General features: G+C 39.8%; 1 protein-coding gene and 1 long non-coding RNA gene across 2 annotated transcripts; one reads left to right on the forward strand and one right to left on the reverse strand.

The window, feature by feature from the left end:
- Window positions 1–209: 209 nt before the first annotated feature.
- Window positions 210–16,356, reverse strand: LOC142102130 (uncharacterized). The gene is made up of 3 exons (XR_012679214.1): window positions 16,161–16,356; window positions 12,879–12,928; window positions 210–960 (listed from the first exon to the last, which is right to left on the reverse strand). It is a non-coding gene; the product is annotated as an uncharacterized LOC142102130 (long non-coding RNA).
- Window positions 16,262–21,490, forward strand: LOC142102129 (cytochrome c oxidase subunit 7A2, mitochondrial-like). Its single transcript, XM_075186776.1, has 4 exons — window positions 16,262–16,371; window positions 17,209–17,298; window positions 18,909–18,993; window positions 21,354–21,490. The coding sequence occupies exons 1-4, from the start codon at window positions 16,357–16,359 to the stop codon at window positions 21,407–21,409; spliced, it is 246 nt and encodes an 81-aa protein (XP_075042877.1). The 5' UTR covers window positions 16,262–16,356; the 3' UTR covers window positions 21,410–21,490.
- The last annotated feature ends 1,480 nt before the right edge of the window (window positions 21,491–22,970 follow it).

Here is a 22,970-nt window from a genome sequence, read left to right on the forward strand (position 1 = left end):
TGTGTGTGTGTGTGTGTGTGCGTGTGCATGTGGGTTTGTGTGTGTGTATGTGTGTGTAGGTATGTGTGCGTGTGCGTGCGTGCGTGTGTGCGCGCGCCATGGAAGAGGCGGGGAACACAGAGCTCTAATTCTAGATGCTTTTTAACACTACTTAGGAAAAATACAAAGACATATTAAGTTCTATCATTTAATATGGTAGAGGAGAAATTGCACACAGGTAACTTAATAGAGTCTTGTTGGAAAGCTGTGGTAAATTCAGCAGCTGAAGGTCTGAAAGTTAGTCCAGCATTTAACAAATGGTACACATGAACAATAAGATCCAGCGCTAAAACAACAACCTGATATGTGCTATTGAACTATATATATATATATATATATATATATATATATATATATATATATATATATAGAAACCATGCAAATATATACAAGAGTATGGAAACCGCCTATTAGAGATGCTCACTGACCCCCGTGTTTTGGTTTTGGATCTGGATTACCGTTGTGTTTTGGTTTTGCCAAACCGCCATTGCGTGTTTTGGTTTTGGATTGGGTTTTGTTTGGTTTTGTTTTGCAATTTGTTAAAAAAATTATTTTTTTTTCGTCTAAAATAACATAATTTAGGTATTATTTTCTACCTACATTATTATTAACCTCACTAACACTAATTTCCAGTCATTTCCATTCAATTTTGACCACCTCCTAGGTCACAATGGGATTTTCATATACTTTCAAAAAAAAATTGCTGCAGTTCTTGCCAGTGATAAGAAAAGGGCCATTGTCATGCCTGGGCATAAGACCAAAAATCCACCTCTTAAGTGTGGAATTATTTTTACACAAATCCTGACAGCAGTTGTCTAGTCATTTGTAGCGTTTTTAAAGCCACACTCAGTAGAGGTAGGGACCTTAACCATCTGGGATCCTCATCCATGTTACGTCATTTTTCAGCGAGTTCTTGGAAAGCTGTTGGGAAAATCAGAAACTTAGGTTAAAAAAAATAACAACAAGCAGTCCAGTATCATCTGCCTCCCTTCTCTCATCTACATCCCAGCACCTGCAATCTACCACCTCCAACACCTTCATCATCAATATCCCCAGAACCAATAATTTACAGTTAAACAATCCTTTGCAAGAGGAAGCAAGTATGAAACCTGTCACCCAGTCGCAAAGCGGATCACAGATGCCATAAGGACTATGCTAGTATTAGACCAGCGTCCAATGTCCATTATTAATGCAGCTAGTTTTAGACAGTTACTTGAGGTCTTCTGTCCCTATTACCAAATTCCATCACAACACCATTTTATTAGAAAAGCTATTCCTCACCTCTGCCAGAAAGTTCATAAAAATTTAATTATTGGGCTACAAAATGCCATTCTACCCACTGTACACTTAACCACAGATATGTGGGCAAGCGGAACTGGGCAAAGTAAAGATTATATGACTGTGACAGTCCACTGGGTTGGTCATTCACCTTCACCAGCAGGGACAGCAGCAGCATGTACCCAAGTATGTCACATTTTTCAGAAGTAGGTTACTTTGTGTATCAGCAGCTTCACTAAGAGGCATACAGCTGATAATCTGTTCCAAAAACTAAGGGATGTCATTGAAAGATGGCTAATCCTGCTTGGACTCTCCTGAGGATATGTCATTTCTGATTACGACCCCAATATTGTTCAAGCATTACAGCGGGGTTTAATTCCATCACATTTCCTGTTTTGCACACACAATCAACTTGGTGTTAAAGAACTTTAAAAAAATGACATGCAGGGATTGCTGTTTGTGTCCGTAAAAATTTAGGGTCAATTTCAGTTTTCTGCAACAGCATGTAGAAGAATGCAGCAGCTGCAAGAAGACTAGCATTTGAGGGGAATGTACTTTAGTCCAGCGAAGTAGTTATCTGTGAAGAGAGTGCAGACACGGAGCTACAGTAATTTAACGTGTGAAATAAAACAAAGTAAATGTGCTAACTATATTTTAATTTTAATTGTATTCTACTGCTTGAGAAAGTCTGCCTTGACAGATGAAACGCGTTGCAAGTATATTCTTTGATCCACTGAGTATTTGCTCTTTCCTAGCCTCATTCATTATCGTGAAGACTTTTTCTAACATTGTCCCCAGAGGCGTTACTTTTGTATCTAGAGGATCCTTTCTTTGAACACCTGATTTGCAGTCCGGACGAATTTGGTGGTGCGCACCACACACAGGCATAGCCTGGATCGGCAAACCGCTTGCGCGGCCAGACAGGGGCCCATACCAAGGTACAGCTTGGATTCTAACAAGCCGCTTATGTAACCAGACAGGCGATTTGGACTTACATCTCCCCCGAGGCGGGTAAGCTCTGCATGTTTACCAGCAACTGTTGGCTTGATTATTATACCTGCCGAGTTTACACCTTATACGGCGGACGAGCCTCATATGAGATGTCCAAAAAAAGAAGAGACAGAGATTGTAATCCAGATTTGGCACTTTCCTTGGGGATCCAAGTTTCCATTAGATAGGTACCACACAGACTTTTGTATCCCCGGTTGCAAGCTGTCAGTAGACAGTAGACAGGAGTCTATATAGTGCTGCTGATGCTGTTGTCATACATCATGCAGAAATAATGTATGACAAAAAATCATTGCCCCAAGAGCCAAAGCCTCATTTCCAATGTTGGGTGTGGTACAACTTGGAGCCTCCACTGATTATTGGCACCTGGATATGCTGGATAACTTGTTCAACTTGACTATGACGTTCCATTAGAGATGAGCGGGCTCGGTTCCCCGAGAACCGAACCCGCCCGAACTTCAGGTATCCGAGTACCGAGCCATTTGACAGAGGGATAGAGAAGGGTTAGATTGCAGGATTAGAGCAGGGAGAGAACAGTTATTACAGCAGTTATTACAGTACTTATTACAGCACTTATTACAGCACTTATTACAGCAGGAAGAGAGCAGTTATTAGAGCAGGTAGAGAGGAGTATAGAGGAGGCATTTTTGCAAACATTACAAACTGTTTGGGGTGTCATATTCCCTCCTAAAGAAACTATTTTCTGCTTGCAGAAATTGTAATATATCAGCACAATTGTTTTCTGAATTTGCACTACAAGTGCTTGGGGTGTGACATATTGCCCTGTTCTAAAAAATCTATTTTCTGGTGCTGAAATTATTAGATACCAGCACTATATATTTCTGAATTTGCACTACAAGTGTTTGGGTGTCAGATATTCCCCTGTTCTTAAAAATCTATTTTCTGGTGTTGAAATTATTATATACCAGCACTATATATTTCTGAATTTGCACTAAAAGTGTTTGCGGTGTCAGATACACCCCTGTTCTAAAAAAGCTATTTTCTGGTGTTGAAATTATTATATAGCAGCACTATATATTTCTGAATTTGCACTACAAGTGCTTTGGGTCTCATTAGAATGGATTCACAGCAGTCCCCATATGAGCAGGATGAGCAAGCAGCTGCTGGCACCAGTCCTGATGGTAGTCTTCCATGTACGTCATATGGTAAAGCCTATGTAAAAGTACATAGTCTTTTTAAGTCAGGGTAAAAAACACACCCAAAAAAACCTTTTACCGTGTCGAAGAGAAAAAGAAGTGTAACTGATGACAAGTTAACTGCAGAGAAAAAAAATTGCCAACATGCCATTCTACACACGCAGTGGCAAATAAAAGAATGAGGCCTTTGCCTTTCTCTATTAGTGTGAGGTCTAAAAATGTTACTGAGCCTTCTTCTTGTACGGTCACTCGTGACCAAGCAAGACCAAGTAATTTGGATTCCAAAAGTGGTGCACAACTACTGTTACGTGTAAAAGTCGAAAACAGTTAGGCATTAGAGGAAAATGTATGTTCAGAATCAGAAATGACACCAATCCCTGTGGAGAGTCCATCCACCAGTGGTATGTGTAATCGTGACCATTCTGATAGTGTACCCATAAAGAAGGGCCATTTCAGCATTTCTGCTGATGTGTGCCTGGACAGCCTGAGTATAGCCGGTGAAACACCAATTGAGGATGCCACTTTGGAATTAGAAGATGATGAGGGGGAGATTTGTGTAGGCGACGAGGGCGCTAATGAGGATGTTGATGAGGATGAGGTTGTTTGTGTAAGTCCTGCACCAGTGGAAGCAGTTCTGGCACATCACAAGAAGAAGCCCATTGCCATGCCTGGGCATAAAACCAAAAAAGCCACTTCTTATGTGTGGAATTATTTCTACCCAAATCCTGACAACAGTTGTATAGCCATTTGTAGTGTATGTCAAGCCACAGTCAGTCGAGGGTGGGACCTTAACCATCTTGCAACATCATCCATGTTACGCCAATTGACGAGAGCTCATGGCAAGGTTTTGGGAAAAGCTGAAAGTTATGGCAAAAAAATAACAAGGACTCCATCATCAGCTAGGACCCTTCTGTCACCTATTTCCCGACGGCTGCAATCTACACCCACAACACCGTCTTCATCAATATCCTCAGTAGCGATGGGAGTTAGCCCTGCATCCCACTTGCTAAGGCTCGATGACTCCTGCCCTATAATTGATTCCTCTGAAGAATGTTTAAGCGTTAGTCCCACTGTTGCTGCTGTTGCTGCTGCTGGGGGTGAATCTTCCTCCCATAAGAAGGCCAAGAAAAAGAGCATTACTACTTTACAACAATTAACTGCCTAGTATTCTGTCACAGGTCAATAATTATGGGATCCCTGACATATTATTGCTCTATACTTAATATTCTCATATTAAAGTTGAAGTCCTATAACATTTTCAAAGGGTTGAGAAATATTAAATAATAAGTAATGAATCATGTAACAGTGTAAAATCAACTGATAAAATCAAATACAATGTGGCCGACTTGAATAGGATACAGTATATTTTATAGTGATTAGGATACCACCAGTACTACACCTGTTTTTGCTATCCTTTATTTATATATATATATTGCTACTTTTTATCCTTAACATTTGTTAATTATCTTAATCCTTATATCCAATACATAATAACAGTGTTAGAATTCTGTGGAGTGTTCTCTGAATTTCCTTCTGGAAGAATTGTAATGCGAAACGCGTGGTAGAACTCCAGGATTAACCATTGTTCTCTGAATTGCCTTCTGGAAGAAAATGTAAGGTGAAACGTGTGGCAGAAGAACTCCACGATTAACCCATTATATGCCTATAGTGTTTGTGATACTGTATGTGATATTCCTATTTTCATAGAGCTCAATGAACATACTTGACCTATTGGACTTTTCTTACCTTCTAGCAGTCTCCCTTTATCTATAATATGCAATAATAGTCAAACATTTATCCAGCAGTTTTATTTCTATGACTCAGGGGCCAAAGACATAATTATATTTAACTACAGCAATTTATATCTGTAGCTATTCTCTTGATCAAGCATCCAATATTGTGTCTAATGCTTTTATCATAGCATTAGGCACTTTTCTATAAGATATTGTTAGAAACTGCTGTATCATAAGGATTTGTGTAGAATCACTTCCTTAAAAGACATGCACTAGTCCATTGAGTTAGATTTGTCACCATTATTGGTACAAATTTTCTAACACTCAATTGGACTTAAAATAGACAGCTGATTTAGTGTCCTAATTCTCTCAAGTGTCTCCCTGAAATATATTATCTTACACTTCCTGGCTCCATCATTTATCCTTTTAATAATCACTCATCGTGCTGTTATCTATAGTTTATAGTCCAGAGAGCTTAATTCAGACTTCACCTACGCTGAACTAGATATATTAATCATTAACAGATATGAATTTGCTGGCTTTTATTTCTTACTTTTGTAGTTATTTAATTGTTACTGCTCGAACACATATATTTCTTGCTATCTATCACTGGATCTTATCTAGACCTGTCACTGTTTCCATATACGCCTTTGGTATTTATTGCAAATCTCTCATTAGAATTGCTAGCCGCTTATCACAGTTCCTTTGTTAATCATTTAAAATTGGTCACTAACCTTAAATATGTATTGCTGTCTAAAAACAAGGATCTACCACGCTACAGAAAAGGTCTCACGATGAGATATCTGTAACGATTTTACCAACAACCGAGCATGGAGATTCATGTGTACACACCTACATTACTTACCCTCAGCTCTGTACTCCTCATCTCTTTAACCATCTGCTGAAAAGATCCTGACGCTGTAATCTCTATTGAGATCTGCCTACACTGCTGGTAGCGAGTGCATACACACTTCAGATTTCAGGATCCTTGAAAAAGACCTGATGTGGAGGTTGAAACGTGTTGGGTGTGTAAGTTCCTCTCCTTAGAGGCATATATGAATACTACCACCAGGATTTGACTATTTGGAGGTTTCATCATTGCGATTATCCCTGGAATCCTAATGTTTTGTACCATGTGCAATATCATCTCCATCTGGTAGGAGTCCAAATGCTTGTCTCAAAGATTAAGCCATGCACGTGTAAGTACACACGGCTGGTACAGTGAAACTGCGAACGGCTCTTTAAATCTTTAAAAGCTCTAATTTTACAATATCACACTAGATATACGTTTTCTCTTTTTTATGTTTGATTATCCATTGGCGAGATATTTATCATCAAACAACTGGAACCTAATTGCTGAATACTTTTAAATGCAAAGCTCTCAATAATTCTACTGTTTGCAAGTTTACACACAATGGGAGTTTGGAGGTGAAGGTGGCAATAACAATTCATTGATAAAAAGAAGTGTATGATAAGCACAGAAATCACATTGGTTTAGTGCACTCACTATCGGGGGAAGAAACCAAAGAAATATCTGATATTTTCATCACGGCAATTACACAATTTGGAGTGGAATACTTTGTGTTTTTATACAGTATCACGCTATGTCTTTGTTTTTATTTTACACATGTATGAAAAAATAATTTTGAATGAATTATAGATAAAAGAACAGGACAGATCTTCATCATAAATATAGGTGGTTTTTTTTAGTCAAATGTATCCACATTTGCACTATATGTGTTTGGTTTATGGTCAATAGTGTTGAAGGAAATTTCTATTCACATTTACCTTAGGTGATGATCTGGTTTGTCACATTTCAGAGAGAATCTGATGTCCATCAATATATAAGCACTTTTTATATTTATGCATTTAAACACTATTAGCGATTGAATATTTATTCACTGTTATTTTTGGTTACACTTCAGATTTTGCCAGACATCGTTCCATCGCTGATAATGATTTTTAGCCAGTTTATAAAATCAAATCAAACAATACAATGTGTTTTGGTACGATAACACATGATGGTGGGAGTGTACGCACTAATTTGATTTCGGACCTTTCGTTTATTGTATGATTGCCACGATAGTTGGGTGAAAAACCTGTAGTGTGTACCCAGCTTGCTCTTTACTTACTACTGTGTAGTTCAAATTTATTTCATCATAAGAATTAAACTAAAGGACTATGCATGAACTCCTAACACGCATTTCGCATTAAAGTGCTTTATCAAAGGTAACAAACTCGTCATTTGGGTTTTAAAAAATATTTAAAGAGATTGCCAGCAATCAAAAACTTAGCATCATGATTGACACCTGCCTGTGCTTATCATTTGATTTGTTATATTTTATTTTGTTAACAAAATATGGTTTTCACAATGCTTTTTTCAGTTTTTATTTGATGTGAAACAAGAAGAGGTTAGATATAATTTACATCATCTAGAAGTATTGTTATATCAAAATATTTGTATGCCGAAAACCTATATGTTGTTTTATACTACATTAAATCTAACAAGTCAGCTATAATTATTTAACCTAACATTTTTTATTATTATTTTTACTATTATTATTATTATTATCATCGTAGATTTGTAAGGCGCCACAGTGCTCCACAGCGCCGTACAGCAGGGAAAACATTACATACATAGAACAGGGACATAATAAAAGCAGACATGAAAACGAAGAGTATGGAGGACCCTGCTCATTAGAGAGCTTACATTCTAAAGGGAAGAGGGCACAGCTGAAACAAGAGGAGCGAGTGTGGCTCAGAGTGGAGATTGGGACAGATGTGAGCGTGCATTAGTGTGAATAGTGTTATCTGGGATAAGGTCACCTTTAAAAAAGAGATGGGTTTTCAAAGATGGCTGTGGGAAAGTCTGATTGAGCGTGGTAGGGAATTCCATAAGTGGGGAGCAGCACGGGAGAAGTCTTTTAGACGGAAGTGAGAGGTGGTTACCAGAAAGGAGATAATGCGCAGGTGAGAGGTAGATCTAAGAAGGCGGGAGGGAGAGTATTTTGATATATGATTTGAGATGTATGCAGGGGTAGTGTTGTTTTTTTTTATGTAATTTATACAATTTATTGGAGACACTATTATTTTGAAAAAAAATAAAATAAATTAGGATGTGTTTAGCATAGACCAGAAGGGAGCAAATTGATCGCTATAGTTTAATAAGGTAAAGATAAAAAATTAAAACATTAATATATATGCATGTGGTAAAGATTTCTTCAAACTCATATTTATTGTGGTATATTTCTTTTAATCAAAGAATATTCTTCCTGATTATTTATACTTGTGAAGGTGAAACATTATGTGTAACACTGTATGCACATATGATAAAATAATCTAAAAACACAAATGGCTAAACATAATAGTATTAATAGGGCAGGTTACAAAAAAGTATATCATACAACGTGACACCCAAGTCACAATGCAACATCACACTTTAAGTACAAATCTATATAGATTTGTTTCAACCTATTTGAAACTGTAAGGGCTTCCTATTTAATGGAGAATAAAAAATATTCCTTCTTACTTTCATAATCTTTGCTTCAGAGTAGACCTGTACATCGCCATCTAGTGGCATCAAAATATATTGCAACTTTAAACAACATGGCTTATCAATAGATAACAGCCTCAATTCCAATAATCAGAATTTAACTTTTACTTTTAAAGATCTTCTACAAGTGATAGATGGCTTGAAATCAAATAACTATTAGTATATTTTCAAAAAGGTGGATGCAAAGAGTTTAATTACTGTATTTCATAGGGTAATCGGGGACATACAAAACTTGGAACTTGCATCGAAGAGGTTCTAAATTAAATGTTGATGTAACTTGAACTGCTAGAGTGCAATATGGTCCACTTTTGCAGGATATAGTATATATTTTATATTCATTATGATACCACCAGTACTACACTGGTTTTCAGTATCAGAATTTTCACAGACTACAACCTATTGTTAAATACTAAAATATCTAGATGTCTAATCACTCAGGTCCTGATTCATTAAGGAACTTAGACAAGAAATTGAGTAAGATTTCTTACTTAAGTTTTCTGGACAAAACCATGTTGCACTGCAAGGGGTGTAAATTAGTTTATTATTTTGCACATAAGTTAAATAGCTAAATACTGGCTATTTTTTCATGTAGCCAGGGCCAGAAAAACTGCAGGGCTATATGGGCTGTAGCCCAGTGGCCTCGGGAAGCTGGGGGGCCCCTAAGCAGTGCAGGGCGCGCCATGGCCGCACTGGCAGGACAAGAAGACAGAGGTGCCGCTGGAAACTGTGGTACGAACCAGAGAGGAAGAAGACAGAAAGTAGGTAAGTAAAATATATTCCAGCGCTCGATATTATACCCCAATATCTATGGATTAATGTACCTTATGTATGTTCAACAATTTGTAGGAGTGCAATAGTTTGAAAACAAATAGTGGGTTATTAAGGTTAAAACAATGCTAACTGGTTATAATTGTAACAACCATTTATGATTTACCTATGCTAAATCCAGTTAGCATTGTTTATTTTAATATACCTACTCTTTATTTTCAAAAAGCGAAAAAGAACACGTCCCCTCCCCCTCCTCATAATGACACATGTCCTCTCTCCCCCTCCTCAAATCCGCTATTACTGGGGGGCCCCCAGTAATATCGGATAGGGCATACGTCGCTTGACAAATGGGGGCCTCTTAATCTGGCCCTGCATGCAGCACACAAATATCAACGTTAAATTTCAGTGTACAAATAAGCTATCAAGTATTTGTGTGAAAAAACAGACAGTATTTAACTGAAGTGCAAAATAATAAACTCATTGCACCCCTCATTGCAACATGGTTTTATCCAAAACACTTAAGTAAGAAAACGTATTCAATTTCTTGCCTAAGTCCTTTAATGAATCAGGTCCTCAACGCTTTTCTATTTTAATATTTCACTGGAAAACTCAATAAACTATGGAAGGATACAATTTTAAAGAGATATTAATTAAAAGTTACATTTTAACAAACATGACACTTAAATATTTATATTTCATATGTTGTGATGTTATCTGTAAAATATGGTATTTTGAGATGTAGGGCCCGATTCATCAAGGAACACAATACGAACATACTTTGCGTTTTATTCTAAATGTACCCAACTCATGCACACGCATGTCCATATTCAAGGTCAAGCACACATAAGGAATAGTTGACAGATGAATACGGTAGTGACCTACACAACATCGCCTGCATCAGGCCCTTCCTATCTCAGGATGTCACTTACTAAAACTTACTAAAACTATTATCCATGCACTCGTCATCTCCCATCTTGATTACTGTAACCTTCTACTCACCAGCCTCCCCCGTACCCACGTCGCCCCCCTTCGTTCTATACTCAACGTGGCTGTGAGACTTATCTTCCTTTCACAATGCTCTTCTTTCACCTCCTCTCTCTGTCTTGCCGTACTCTGGCTCCTTTTCCCCTACAGAATCTTTTTCAAACTTCTCACCCTCACCTACAATGCTCTCTCCCACTCCACTTCCCCTTATATATCCAACCTCCTCTCCATTCACACTCCATCCCGTTCCCTGCGCTCGGCAAATGACCGTTGCCTCTCCTCCACTCTGATCATCTCATCCCACTCCAGAATCCAAGATTTCTCCCATGTTGCCCCCCTTTACTGGTACAACCTCCCCCACTCAATCCCTAACTTGTACTCCTTCTAACGGCCCCTTAAAACTCACCTGTTCCTCAAAGCCTACCAGCCATCCGCCTAACCCTCTTTCCATGTGCGTTCATCACCTCTCTCATCCTGGACCCTTTATTCACTCCTCCTGCGCTATATCCCCTCTACTGACCCCCCTCTGCGGCTGCTGTCTGTTTGCCCTCCCTTTAGGATGTAAGCTCTTACGGACAGGGCCCTCTTCCCTCAGGTCTCTATACCATTTCTTCTGCTCCAACTTCACTACAATAGCCATGTCTTGAGTTTCTGAAGTCTTGAAATATTCATATTTTGTACTGTACTGTTTTACCCTGTATGGTCTACTGTTAGTACTGTGTACAGTGCCGCTGAAATCTTGTGGTACCTTATAAATAAAGGATAATGATAATATTAATAAGAAGAAGATAAATAATGTATGATTACATTTTTACTTGCTCTTCTACGTGATTTGGAAGCAGAAACCTTATTTCAATACATGCTCCTTTACTCCTAATTCACAGTAAAACTCACATGTGTGCAATTCCTTAATTACCCTAATTCACCTTATCCCTCCTAAACATGTTTTAAGACAGATACTGTATATTAACCCTATCAATGAATTACCACATCAACCGACACTATTCCATGATATCTTAAAAAAAAAAAAAATTAAAACATACTTTAATCACAGTAGTACACATTTGGTTAGAAATAAAATAAAACATACAAAGGTTTTTTTAATTAACAAACTTTTTTTCTAAAAAGAACAAAAAAAAAACACTTTGCAATCATTTAACTAACATAAAACAACAATGAACTAAAATGCTTTTTTTATCAGGGACTTGGCAAATATCCTACTCTTGTACACTGCGACCGAAGGTGCTAATTCCACCAAGCAACCCGTGTGTGTGTGTGTGTGTGTGTGTGTGTGTGTGTGTGTGTGTGTGTGTGTGTGTTACGAGTCGTGGTGGTGCCCGAACCGCCAAGGGCCAGTATTTACACTCCCGCCGCTCACTATGACGACCAGGACGTTACTACCCTCTTCTTGCCCTGGTGACGGCCGGGACGCTTTTCTAATCAGTGCCGCATTTCAGCAAACATAGGCAGCCAGGCGTGTACGCATTCAGTGCATATTAATTAGAGGCCTCCTGGGCGGTAATTATTGCACTTCAGAGCCCTGGCCTCTCATTGGTCAGTTTGAGTATTTAAGGCGGGGGGGCTTATCCTCCCTGTTGGTTATAGAGTGGATTGTGTTTGTTACTGACCAGCTCTGTTACTGTGTTCTGTGAATACTCTGCAGTACCTTGATTAACCTTCTGTTGTGACCCCTGGTTTGTTACTTGGCTCTGCTCATATTCTGGGTGCCCTGATCTGTGGACCTGTTTCCTGCTTGCTGCCAGCCCTGTCCCTTTCGCCTGTCTCTGACCATTGTGTTTGCTACGAACCCCTGACCTTGGTTTTTAATATCTGCTTCATGTTTGCTACCGCCTCCTATCTTCCAGCTGCGCTATTACACATAAGCTTACACTATACAAGAGTTAAGTCCTGGGGGCATCCAAGTACCTGTGAGAGCGAGAAGCTCTATAGGAAAGGCGGCTGCTATAGGCGAAGACCTCTGTCATCTGTTCTGTAAGCTTATGTCGTATATGTTATATATTTGGTCCTGGTTTTGCCCAAAAATCCTGAAAGGTTTTGGTTTTGGTTTTGGAACTGGATTTAATCAAAAATTGAGAAAAATTGGTAAAATGATGTGACTTCTGAATACTGCTTTTACTCAACCGAGCTCCTCAGACAACCCTGAATAGCTTCATACATTACTGACTACACCTCTCAAGCTATAGAGAGTTGTCCATTTACATGCAGTCAGAGGTGGAACTACCAGCGGTGCAGCCAGTGCACAGCATCTGGGCCCATGACCACAATGGGACCCGCTGCCACCACCGCCGGCATCCATTAAATAAAAAAATAAAATAAAAAAATTATTATTATACTTACCAATCTGGCGGTGCCCAGGACTCGGCATCCTCTTCCCTGCTCCCATCTCACTGCATCAAGTCCGGCATTGTCAGTGAGGAGTGACGCAGAGAGGAGCCAAAAGCATGAAGAAAGAAGACAGAAGATAGAAAAGCAAAAGAAAAAAGAAGGAGAAGATAAAGTTAAGTAAAGGAATGAAGGCAATGGACACAGTGTAATAAAAGGGAAACTGTTATGGAGGGCACTGTGTGGTGGTGAAGGTGGCCAGGGGACAAAGTGTGATACAGAAGGGGCACAGTGTGATAGCAAGAGGCACAGTGTGATAGTGAAGGGGGCCAGGGGCACAGTGTGACACAGAAGAGGGTCAGGGGCACACTTTGATACAGACGGGCACAGTCTGATAAGAAGGGGCAGTGTGATGGTGAAGGGGGCCAGGGACACAGTGTGATACAGAAGGGGCACAGTGTAATACAGAAGGGGGTCAGGGGCACACTGTGATACAGAGGGAGCACAATGTGACAAGAAGGGGCAGTGTGATGGTGAAGGGGGTCAGGGGCATAGTGTGCTACAGAAGGGACACAGTGTGATACAGAAGGAGGTAAAGGGCACAGTGTGATACAGTAAGGGGACATAGTGTGATACAGAAAGGGGTCAGGGGCACAGTGTGATACAGAAGGGACACAGTGTGATACAGAAGGGGTTCATGTGCACAGTGTGATACAGAAGAGGGGCGCAGTGTAATACAGAAGGGAGTCAGGGGCACAGTGTGATACAGAAGGTGGTCAGGGGCACAGTGTGATACAGAAGGGGGTCAGGGGCACAGTGTGATACAGAAGGAGGGCACAGTGTAATACAGAAGGGAATCAGGGGCACAGTGTGCTACAGAAGGGACACAGTGTGATACAGAAGGAGGTAAAGGGCACAGTGTGATACAAAAGGGTGTTAGGGGCACAGTGTGATACAGAAGGAGGGCACAGTGTAATACAGAAAGGAATCAGGGGCACAGTGTGCTACAGAAGGGACACAGTGTGCTACAGAAGGAGGTAAAGGGCACAGTGTGATACAGAAAGGGGGTCAGGGGCACAGTGTGAAACAGAAGGAGGGCACAGTGTAATACAGAAGGGAATCAGGGGCACAGTGTGCTACAGAAGGGACACATTGTGATACAGAAGGGGGTCAGGGGCACAGTGTGATACAGAAGGGGTCAGGGGCACAGTGTAATACAGAAGGGGTCAGGGGCACAGTGTGCTACAGAAGGGGGACACAGTGTGAAACAGAAGGGAAGGGGGTCAGGGGCACAGTGTGATACAGAAGGAGGTAAAGGGCACAGTGTGATACAGTAAGGGGACATAGTGTGATACAGAAAGGGGTCAGGGGCACAGTGTGATACAGAAGGGACACAGTGTGATACAGAAGGGGTTCATGTGCACAGTGTGATACAGAAGAGGGGCGCAGTGTAATACAGAAGGGAGTCAGGGGCACAGTGTGATACAGAAGGTGGTCAGGGGCACAGTGTGATACAGAAGGGGGTCAGGGGCACAGTGTGATACAGAAGGAGGGCACAGTGTAATACAGAAGGGAATCAGGGGCACAGTGTGCTACAGAAGGGACACAGTGTGATACAGAAGGAGGTAAAGGGCACAGTGTGATACAAAAGGGTGTTAGGGGCACAGTGTGATACAGAAGGAGGGCACAGTGTAATACAGAAAGGAATCAGGGGCACAGTGTGCTACAGAAGGGACACAGTGTGCTACAGAAGGAGGTAAAGGGCACAGTGTGATACAGAAAGGGGGTCAGGGGCACAGTGTGAAACAGAAGGAGGGCACAGTGTAATACAGAAGGGAATCAGGGGCACAGTGTGCTACAGAAGGGACACATTGTGATACAGAAGGGGGTCAGGGGCACAGTGTGATACAGAAGGGGTCAGGGGCACAGTGTAATACAGAAGGGGTCAGGGGCACAGTGTGCTACAGAAGGGGGACACAGTGTGAAACAGAAGGGAAGGGGGTCAGGGGCACAGTGTGATACAGAAGGGAGTCAGGGGCACAGTGTGATACAAAAGGGGGTCAGGGGCACAGTGTGATACAGAAGGAGGGCACAGTGTGCTACAGAAGGGACACAGTGTGATACAGAAGGAGGTAAAGGGCACAGTGTGATTCAGTAAGGGGACATAGTGTGATACAGAAGGGGGTCAGGGGCACAGTGGGATACAGAAGGGGTTCATGTGCACAGTGTGATACAGAAGAGGGGCACAGTGTAATACAGAAGGGAGTCAGGGGCACAGTGTGATACAGAAGGGGGTCAGGGGCACAGTGTGATACAGAAGGAGGGCACAGTGTAATACAGAAGGGAATCAGGGGCACAGTGTGCTACAGAAGGGACACAGTGTGATACAGAAGGAGGTAAAGGGCACAGTGTGATACAGAATGGGGTCAGGGGCACAGTGTGATACAGAAGGGACACATGTTATAAATTTACATTTCTTATACTTAAAATCTGAAGCAAACAAAACAAAAAGATAGTATATACGTTTTTAGCTTTTGCGTGTGTGTGTGTGTGTGTGTGTGTGTGTGTGCGTGCGCCTGCGCATGCGTGCGTGCGTGTGTGTGTTGGGACCTGGGGCCAAAAGCAAACTTTTTCACCTGGACCCACAACTTGCTATTTCCACCTCTGCATGCAGTTATATGTATATTTGTAATACCGCTCCTTCAAAACATATTGGAGTGTAATAGCTTTGTGTTTGTAATTTACATTGTACAGATTAGGACAGGTTTTACTCTTTTTTGGGCAGATAATTATCTCCCAGTTCACAGAGACTTTCAAATGCTGTTTTCCACTTAAATATAGATCACAGTAGTTGTATTTGAAAATCTTGAAATATACTGCACCTAAAAATGTTTGTTTTCCCCTTTTTCATTCAAATAAATATCATAATAGGTGTAATTCGAAATGATTGAAATGTACTTTATACAACTGCATCAAAAAATTGTCTACTTTACAAACATCTCTTTTTCACTCAAATAAATAACCAAGTAGGTCTGGTTAAAATAATTGCAATTTAGTTTATACTGCACCTGGAAATTATCTGTCTTATAAATTTTCAATGAATGACAATAACCTTTAGAGACAAAGCAGAAATATCTTTCAATATTCCTTGAAATTGGGGACAGAGGCCTTTGTTTTAGAGTAAGAATAGTAAGTTTAATGCAGTTCTAAAAAGTTTAAAATGTACTTTACATTTATATTTATATATCCATTAAAACAAAACATTTATATTCCAACAGGTTCCTTTATACAACTCACTATGGGGGTCTCCATTTATATCCCACAAGACTTCTCTCTTCTCTTACTCCCGCCTCAGTGTCACGTTAGTGTGATACAAAAATCTCTGGCTCGCTCTGCTCCGTCTATTTCTGGCAGGAATGATCATCTGTGCCCGTCCTTGTCAGATGACACAGAAAGGACGAAGGGAACGGAAAGCAACTGAGCAGTCTGCAACATGAGAAATTATTTGGTAGGTAATAAGCTCATTTGTATTTATTATACTGTTTCTATTTAAAACTATTTCAATATTAAACTGTTCTCTCGTTCTGTTTATCCCATCAAACGTTAACACCTGCAACAAGTGCAGACTTTTATTACTTCTTGTAATACCAGATTATTCAGTATTAAAACTAAATATTACACCATATTGTTTAGAATCCCTGCAGATTATTTCGCTATGAAGCCGTGATTCTAGTCTGCAAAGTATCATATTATACATTTTTTAACTCAGTAGGGTATAAAACCTTTATCCCTTCCCCTTTATAGGCTCTTGCTTGATGTGTAGTGAATAGGACTATATTTTAGAATAGCAAGTATTACATAAATGGTAACTCTAGTTTATAATACAATACATTAGAAGGATCTGTTTTAGGTGTTATGCACAAATGTAGTAGTGTGTTTTTTTGTTAACTTTATGCTATTGTATTGTTCACACTATAGTAGTCTATTTTTATATAAAATTCTAAATTCAATTCAGTGTGATATGATTTTATGTGTGTGTCTGTGGCAAAGAAAAAGGGGGCAGAAGGTTCCTTAGTCTTCCTCTGGTGTTGCTTAACCGAGGGCACTACCCAATGAAACCTTGTTGTGATTTGACTAAGGTGGAGTCGCTGCGCTACTATTGAAGACAGAACGTTCAGACCACCCATAGACAGGACACATTGGTACGCCTACATACATGCGCTAGAACTATAAAGGGGAGATACATAAATAAATGTTGATGATGATGATGATGATGCACTGGTTACTTAGTAGAACACAGGGCATGAATACGCACATATATATGTAAAACACTTCCTCTCTGCAGGTTTTAGGACAAAGGATCTCAAGAACCTTCTCCAACTCCAGCCGAGTACAGCTTCAGAACCGCGTTCCAGAGAATCAGAAGATATTCCAGGTATTGCTACGGAGGATATATTTTATTTCACGCCCATTTCCATGACTCTTCACTGCCTGTTTTTAGTCTGTTTGTTTAATATATTTTTATCAGACAGTACTAAAAATGTAACTGCGGACACATACCCTCTCCATAACTAGCAAACCAGTGATATTATAAGAAACGCAGTTCTTTGCTTCAGACAAAACTGAAAGAAGACAAATGAGGAATTCTAGTGTGTAAAAAAAATAAATCACAATGCACGAGGAACAGACATAGTATTGGTGTCATAGGTGGTGTTCCTGAAGTACAAATAATGGAATACACCATTTGAGGGTCTACGTCAATAGCAATCAGCTAAGCTTATAATAGAATATTTAGCAATATGTTTGCAAGTCAGAATCCTCAAGCTAAAGAGTGCCTAGTGTCACCAGGTCATTTATATATTACAGGTTACATTACCAGTAGTGCACATCAGGGGCGGATCTAGAAATTTTTCTAACCCGGGCGATGTGGGGGGGGGGGATTTAAGCCCCACCCCCTTTCTAACTTCTAAGGCTGCCGGCGGCTGCACAGTATGTGCAGGTCCGTTCGGCAGTGATAATGTGCTGTCCCGCTGCTCTGATTGTGTTTAAAACACAATCAGAGCAGCCGGGCAGCACATTATCACCGTCGAACGGACTTGCACAGTGTGCAGCCGCCGGCAGCAAGCCCCCGCTAGGGGGGGCGATCGCCCCCCCCCTGGATCCGCCACTGGTGCACATATATATTTATTTTTTTGCATGAACAGAATACCCTGCAGTTCCATACATGTGTTCAATTAGGTCTCTTAGGCTTTTCATCACATTCTTCTCCTTCTACATCTTGTTCCACGCTCCATGTCTGCATAGCATTTCCCATCTACCAGTTGTCATATCATTTATATCTTTCAGTCTCAAACCTTTAATGTACACTTACGTACATATTGAGCATAAACTGTTCTACACAGAACTCCGTTTCTTTAAATATATTTTACCGGAAACCATCCTCGTGTCCTTTCACCACTGTTCAGCTTGAGATCAAATGAAACAGTAGGAATATGTCTCTATTCTTAAGAACTATCTCGATAGGTATAAAGGAAGAACTATTGGAGTAATTCACTAACAAAGTTCAATCATTAAAATATATACTGACCTATATAGCAACCAATCAGGCACTAGCTTGGATCAATCTAATAGAAGCTGGACAATGGAAACCAATATTGAGCTGGTTGCTATGGGTTACTGCACATTAACACTGTGTTTGTACATAAGACCAATGTGACAAAGCAATTTAAATAGTTCATAGGGCATACCTCCCACCTTTGCCTTTTCCTTTATCAGGACGGGGGTGTGACACAGCAGCAGTGAATGAGACATAGCTTCCAAATTTGGGGAAGATGGGAGAGAGCCCTAAAATTGGCACTGTTCCACCTAAATTGGGACCGTTGGGAGGTATATTAGGGCAAGGAATGTGGTACTGGATGGCTTCAAATGAAATCCTTAAATAAAATGATAAAAACTGTATTGTAAATTATTTCCAGTGTGATACAATTTATTTCTGAATAGTATATTGACATTAGCCAATGTATAATTACTGCTTCTCTTCTCTAGGCTGACAATGGTTTACCAGTTCATCTAAAGGGCGGCGCAGGGGATCTCATCCTGTACCGAATCACAATGGGTATAACCATTGCAGGTATACAACAGCTCTGCAATATAACCAGTAATGTATATGTATAGACATAAAGGGCCTGATTCATTAAGGAACATAAGTCCCGTTGCATGCTGTGTTTTGCGTGAAATTGCTCTGCACGTACCCAGAAACTAACTATACGCCAGAGAATGAAAGGGCACGCCAAGCTTTGGGCTCCTCTATGGTACGTGTTTTTCTGTCGTATCACTTGCACCAGCTATATGGGCAGGTATACGTGCCGATTGCTAGTGATGACTGCTGTGTATACAGCTAGAACATGTGTTTGCAATTAGGAGCAACTATAAAAATGCATTTTATGTACGGGAGACATTCATAACATCCTAATAAATGTATTAGGGGGGACTTTTTCCTTTTTTAATGTTTTTTCATTAATGACTACATTATTAACAGGTGTCATTAATAGTTATTTTTTCCTTCCACACGTTCTTTTGGGACTTTATATTCCACATATGTACTGGATCTATCCTGCAGTGTATTGTCTGGTAGAACTAGAGATGTTCACTGACCCCCGTGTTCTGGTTTTGGTTTTGGATCTGGACTAACTTCGTGTTTTGTCAAAACCGTCCTTGCGCGTTTTGGTTTTGGTTTGGATCCCGATTTTTTTTCTAAAATCCCTATTTTTTTTTTGCTAAAATTACACATTTTTGCTTTTTTTCCCCCCTACATTAATATTAACCTCAATAACACTAATTTCAAGTCATTTGCAGTAAATTTTGACCACCTCACAGGTGACAATATTATTTTCATACACTTTCAAACAAAGACTGCAGGTTTAGAAGACCAAGCCAGACCTATTACTTGTATTTCGGCAATGACAATTAGCAATGGAGCAATGGAGCTCTCCTCTTTGTATGTTACCTATATAACACAGTACAACGTAACTGCAGATTTAGAAGACCAAGCCTGCCAGACCTATTATTTCTATTTCAGCAATGACAATTAGCAATGGAGCAATGGAGCTCTCCTGAATGTCACTAGAGACTGCCAAGAACTCTGCTACCCCTTCTGTGTCCCTCTGTGAAATGGCGCTGCATCGCCGTGGAGGGCGGTGCTTATAGAATCCAAAGCTTGCAAGATCAGACGACGTAACAATGACGTTTTGCCTTGTCTTCAATTCCGAGGGCGCACAAAAGAGTCGGCTCGGTACTCGGATCTGCTAAGTTCGGGTGTGTTCGGTTCTCGGGGGAACCGAGCCTGAGCATCTCTAGTTAGAACAGAGCGGACCTAAACCCATATTCAACTACAAACAGTTTTTTACATCAGCTCCTTCTTAAATACGGACGTGCGTATACCCAATTTATGTGCATTTTAAAAATGCACAATACGTTCGGTTTGCACGCCTTAATGAAACAGGCCCAATAACTTCACACCTTTGGTATATTGAGCAGTGGAATTTCAGCAATGTTTGTTGTCGAATTTATTCCATATAGTAGTTTAACTTTAATCATCCATATTCATTTATTTTACACTACCTGTAATGATTCATGGATCATATTCTCTACAACCCCGTCCATACTATGCATTAATGGTAGCATTTTATATTAAAATATTATTTATTAGTTTTCCATCTCCGAGCATAAATATTTGTACTGTCTTACCTCAATCCATTTGTTAATAATCAAATCATTAGCCCTATTATCAACAAATTAATTCACAAATCTTTTTGCCCCGGTTTAAACAGAAACAAAAAATATGTAACTTTATGCTCAAAGGGTAAGACTGTAATGTAAATATGTTAGTTGCTCTTTTTTTATATATTTTTAGGGTATTTGTGCCCAAAAATAACTTGTTAAACTATAGTATTCAGCAATTCCATTTATTATATACCAAATGACCAAAATTTCTGAGGTTGAATTATGTCACACTTTGCAGACTAGGCCATATTTCATTGGTTAAGTAGATATATTTCTATGTCGCTCCTCCTATAATTATGTGTTGCCTATAAGAGGGTTATTCAATCTCAGCCAACAAAATGTGCTATCATAAGGATAATTATTAAGTCAATCCAGTAGATTTATTAACTGGTGTATGATTAACAAAATCTTCAAAACCTTTAGTCGTACCTGAATAATTTTATGAGCTATTTGAGTTATAGGGTAAATATATCAAGCTGTAGGTTTGTAAAAGTGGAGATGTTGCTTATAGCAACCAATCAGATTTTAGTTATCATTTATTTATTACATTTCACAAAATGACAGCTAGAATCTGATTGGTTGCTATAGGCAACATCTCCACCTTTTTCAAGCTTACAGTTTGATTAATTTACTCCCATGAAGTTTAAAAAAACCATCCTAAATCTATGTGATAATCCCACCATCCCATTGATCCTCTTTATATTACAGGAAGCTGCCTATCCGTCTATCATATTTTCATGGCATCTATGCCAAAGAAGAAATAACTCTGCTGGTGATTGTAGCAATGCCTGACAAAGATCCTGATGGAGAACGACATTAAATTAAAAGCTGTGGTTTGTGCTCTTTGTCAGTGTGCTCTGTCAAATTCAGGTGCTTTGTACATAACACTTATTTATTCGACATAAGACCACATAACATGTAACATGGGTAAGCTTCAAAGATCACTAGATCTAAAATACAGGATAGTCACTTTCGAGCTGGTTTTTAGCATCATTCACCAATGTATACAGGGCTTATAATGAAAAATGCAAACCTGCCAATGTTCTGGTCACTCATTTGTGACAAACTAGTCCACACACCCCATCTGCCAAAGCCATGTTTTAAAGCAGGCTTCCTTATAATCCCACACCTGTATATGTTAAAAGTTTTTTTTAGTCTCTCCATAGATGCCGACTGGTTCTATTTTCTAGAACAGTCCCAGATCTTTATTAATTTATCCCTTTCATAGGCAAACCGAGGGGGGGGGGTTCCTAGTGCCTGGAACCCCACTCCAAGCCTCGAGCACTGTATAATTGAGGTGGCTGGACCCTGCTCCCGCTTCACACAGCTCTGCTTGGAAAGGGAGAGCTGCGTGCACCTAACAGTAGTCCAAGTTATTTATCAGGGTTAACCCATCACATAATTGTGGGCAATAAGGCCTAAATCATAACTGCAGTGTAAATATGTTATATCAAATTAATCCATTGATAAGTTGAGCTACTAAAGTGTAAAATGTGAAGCCAGAGAATGCCCCCTGCTGTGAGCTATATCCTGACACAAGTTAGTTTTTGGACACCTGAATTGACTTTGTAGGGTCGGTCACAGCTGGACATTCTTGCAGACAAAGGCCTCATTTGACGGCCTATACAGGTATACATAAATATTCAAAGAAAAATGTCTTCATAGTTCATTTTTTGGGAAATCTGGGTGCACCTCCATACTGAGGAGCAGGGATCACACCAGGGTTGTGTATGACAGGTACTGGCGGTATCAGGGAAAAATCTATAATCACATATTTTTGGGAAAGATATGTCACATAATTCCATCATGTTTGGTATTTAAATGTGCGGGAGAGTATGATTGGTTTATTGAAGGGGGAGCTATGTCTCTCCGATATATCTGTGAAGAATTATTCGAAGGTCAAAACTTTGGGAATATTTGTGAGCAAACTATAGTGACACCCAGGGGACATCCCTGCCCCCTATTATAATTAACACTGCCTCTGTGAAGACTGTCCCATTTCATTTTGCCTAAAAAGCCTGTGTTGGAAAGGGGCAAATTATCAGTCAATTGGGAAATCAATCATTCATTGATAAGCTGTCTATCTTCAAGCCAATTTCCCTTGGCTCAGAATATACCAGCTCGGTGTAAGTTATACTCTGAATGTAACCCTTTTTATTTTAAACTGTTTTTGCTTGTGTATGTTATGTCACTTGTTTATTTGTTTTTATATCTGAATCATCATCAGCTATTTATATAGCGCCACTAATTCTGCAGCGCTGTATAGAGAAATCACTCACATCAGTCCCTGCCCCATTGGAGCTTACAGTCTAAGTTCTCTAACAT

Source organism: Mixophyes fleayi, chromosome 9, assembly GCF_038048845.1.
Source record: "Mixophyes fleayi isolate aMixFle1 chromosome 9, aMixFle1.hap1, whole genome shotgun sequence".
NCBI lineage: Eukaryota > Metazoa > Chordata > Amphibia > Anura > Limnodynastidae > Mixophyes > Mixophyes fleayi.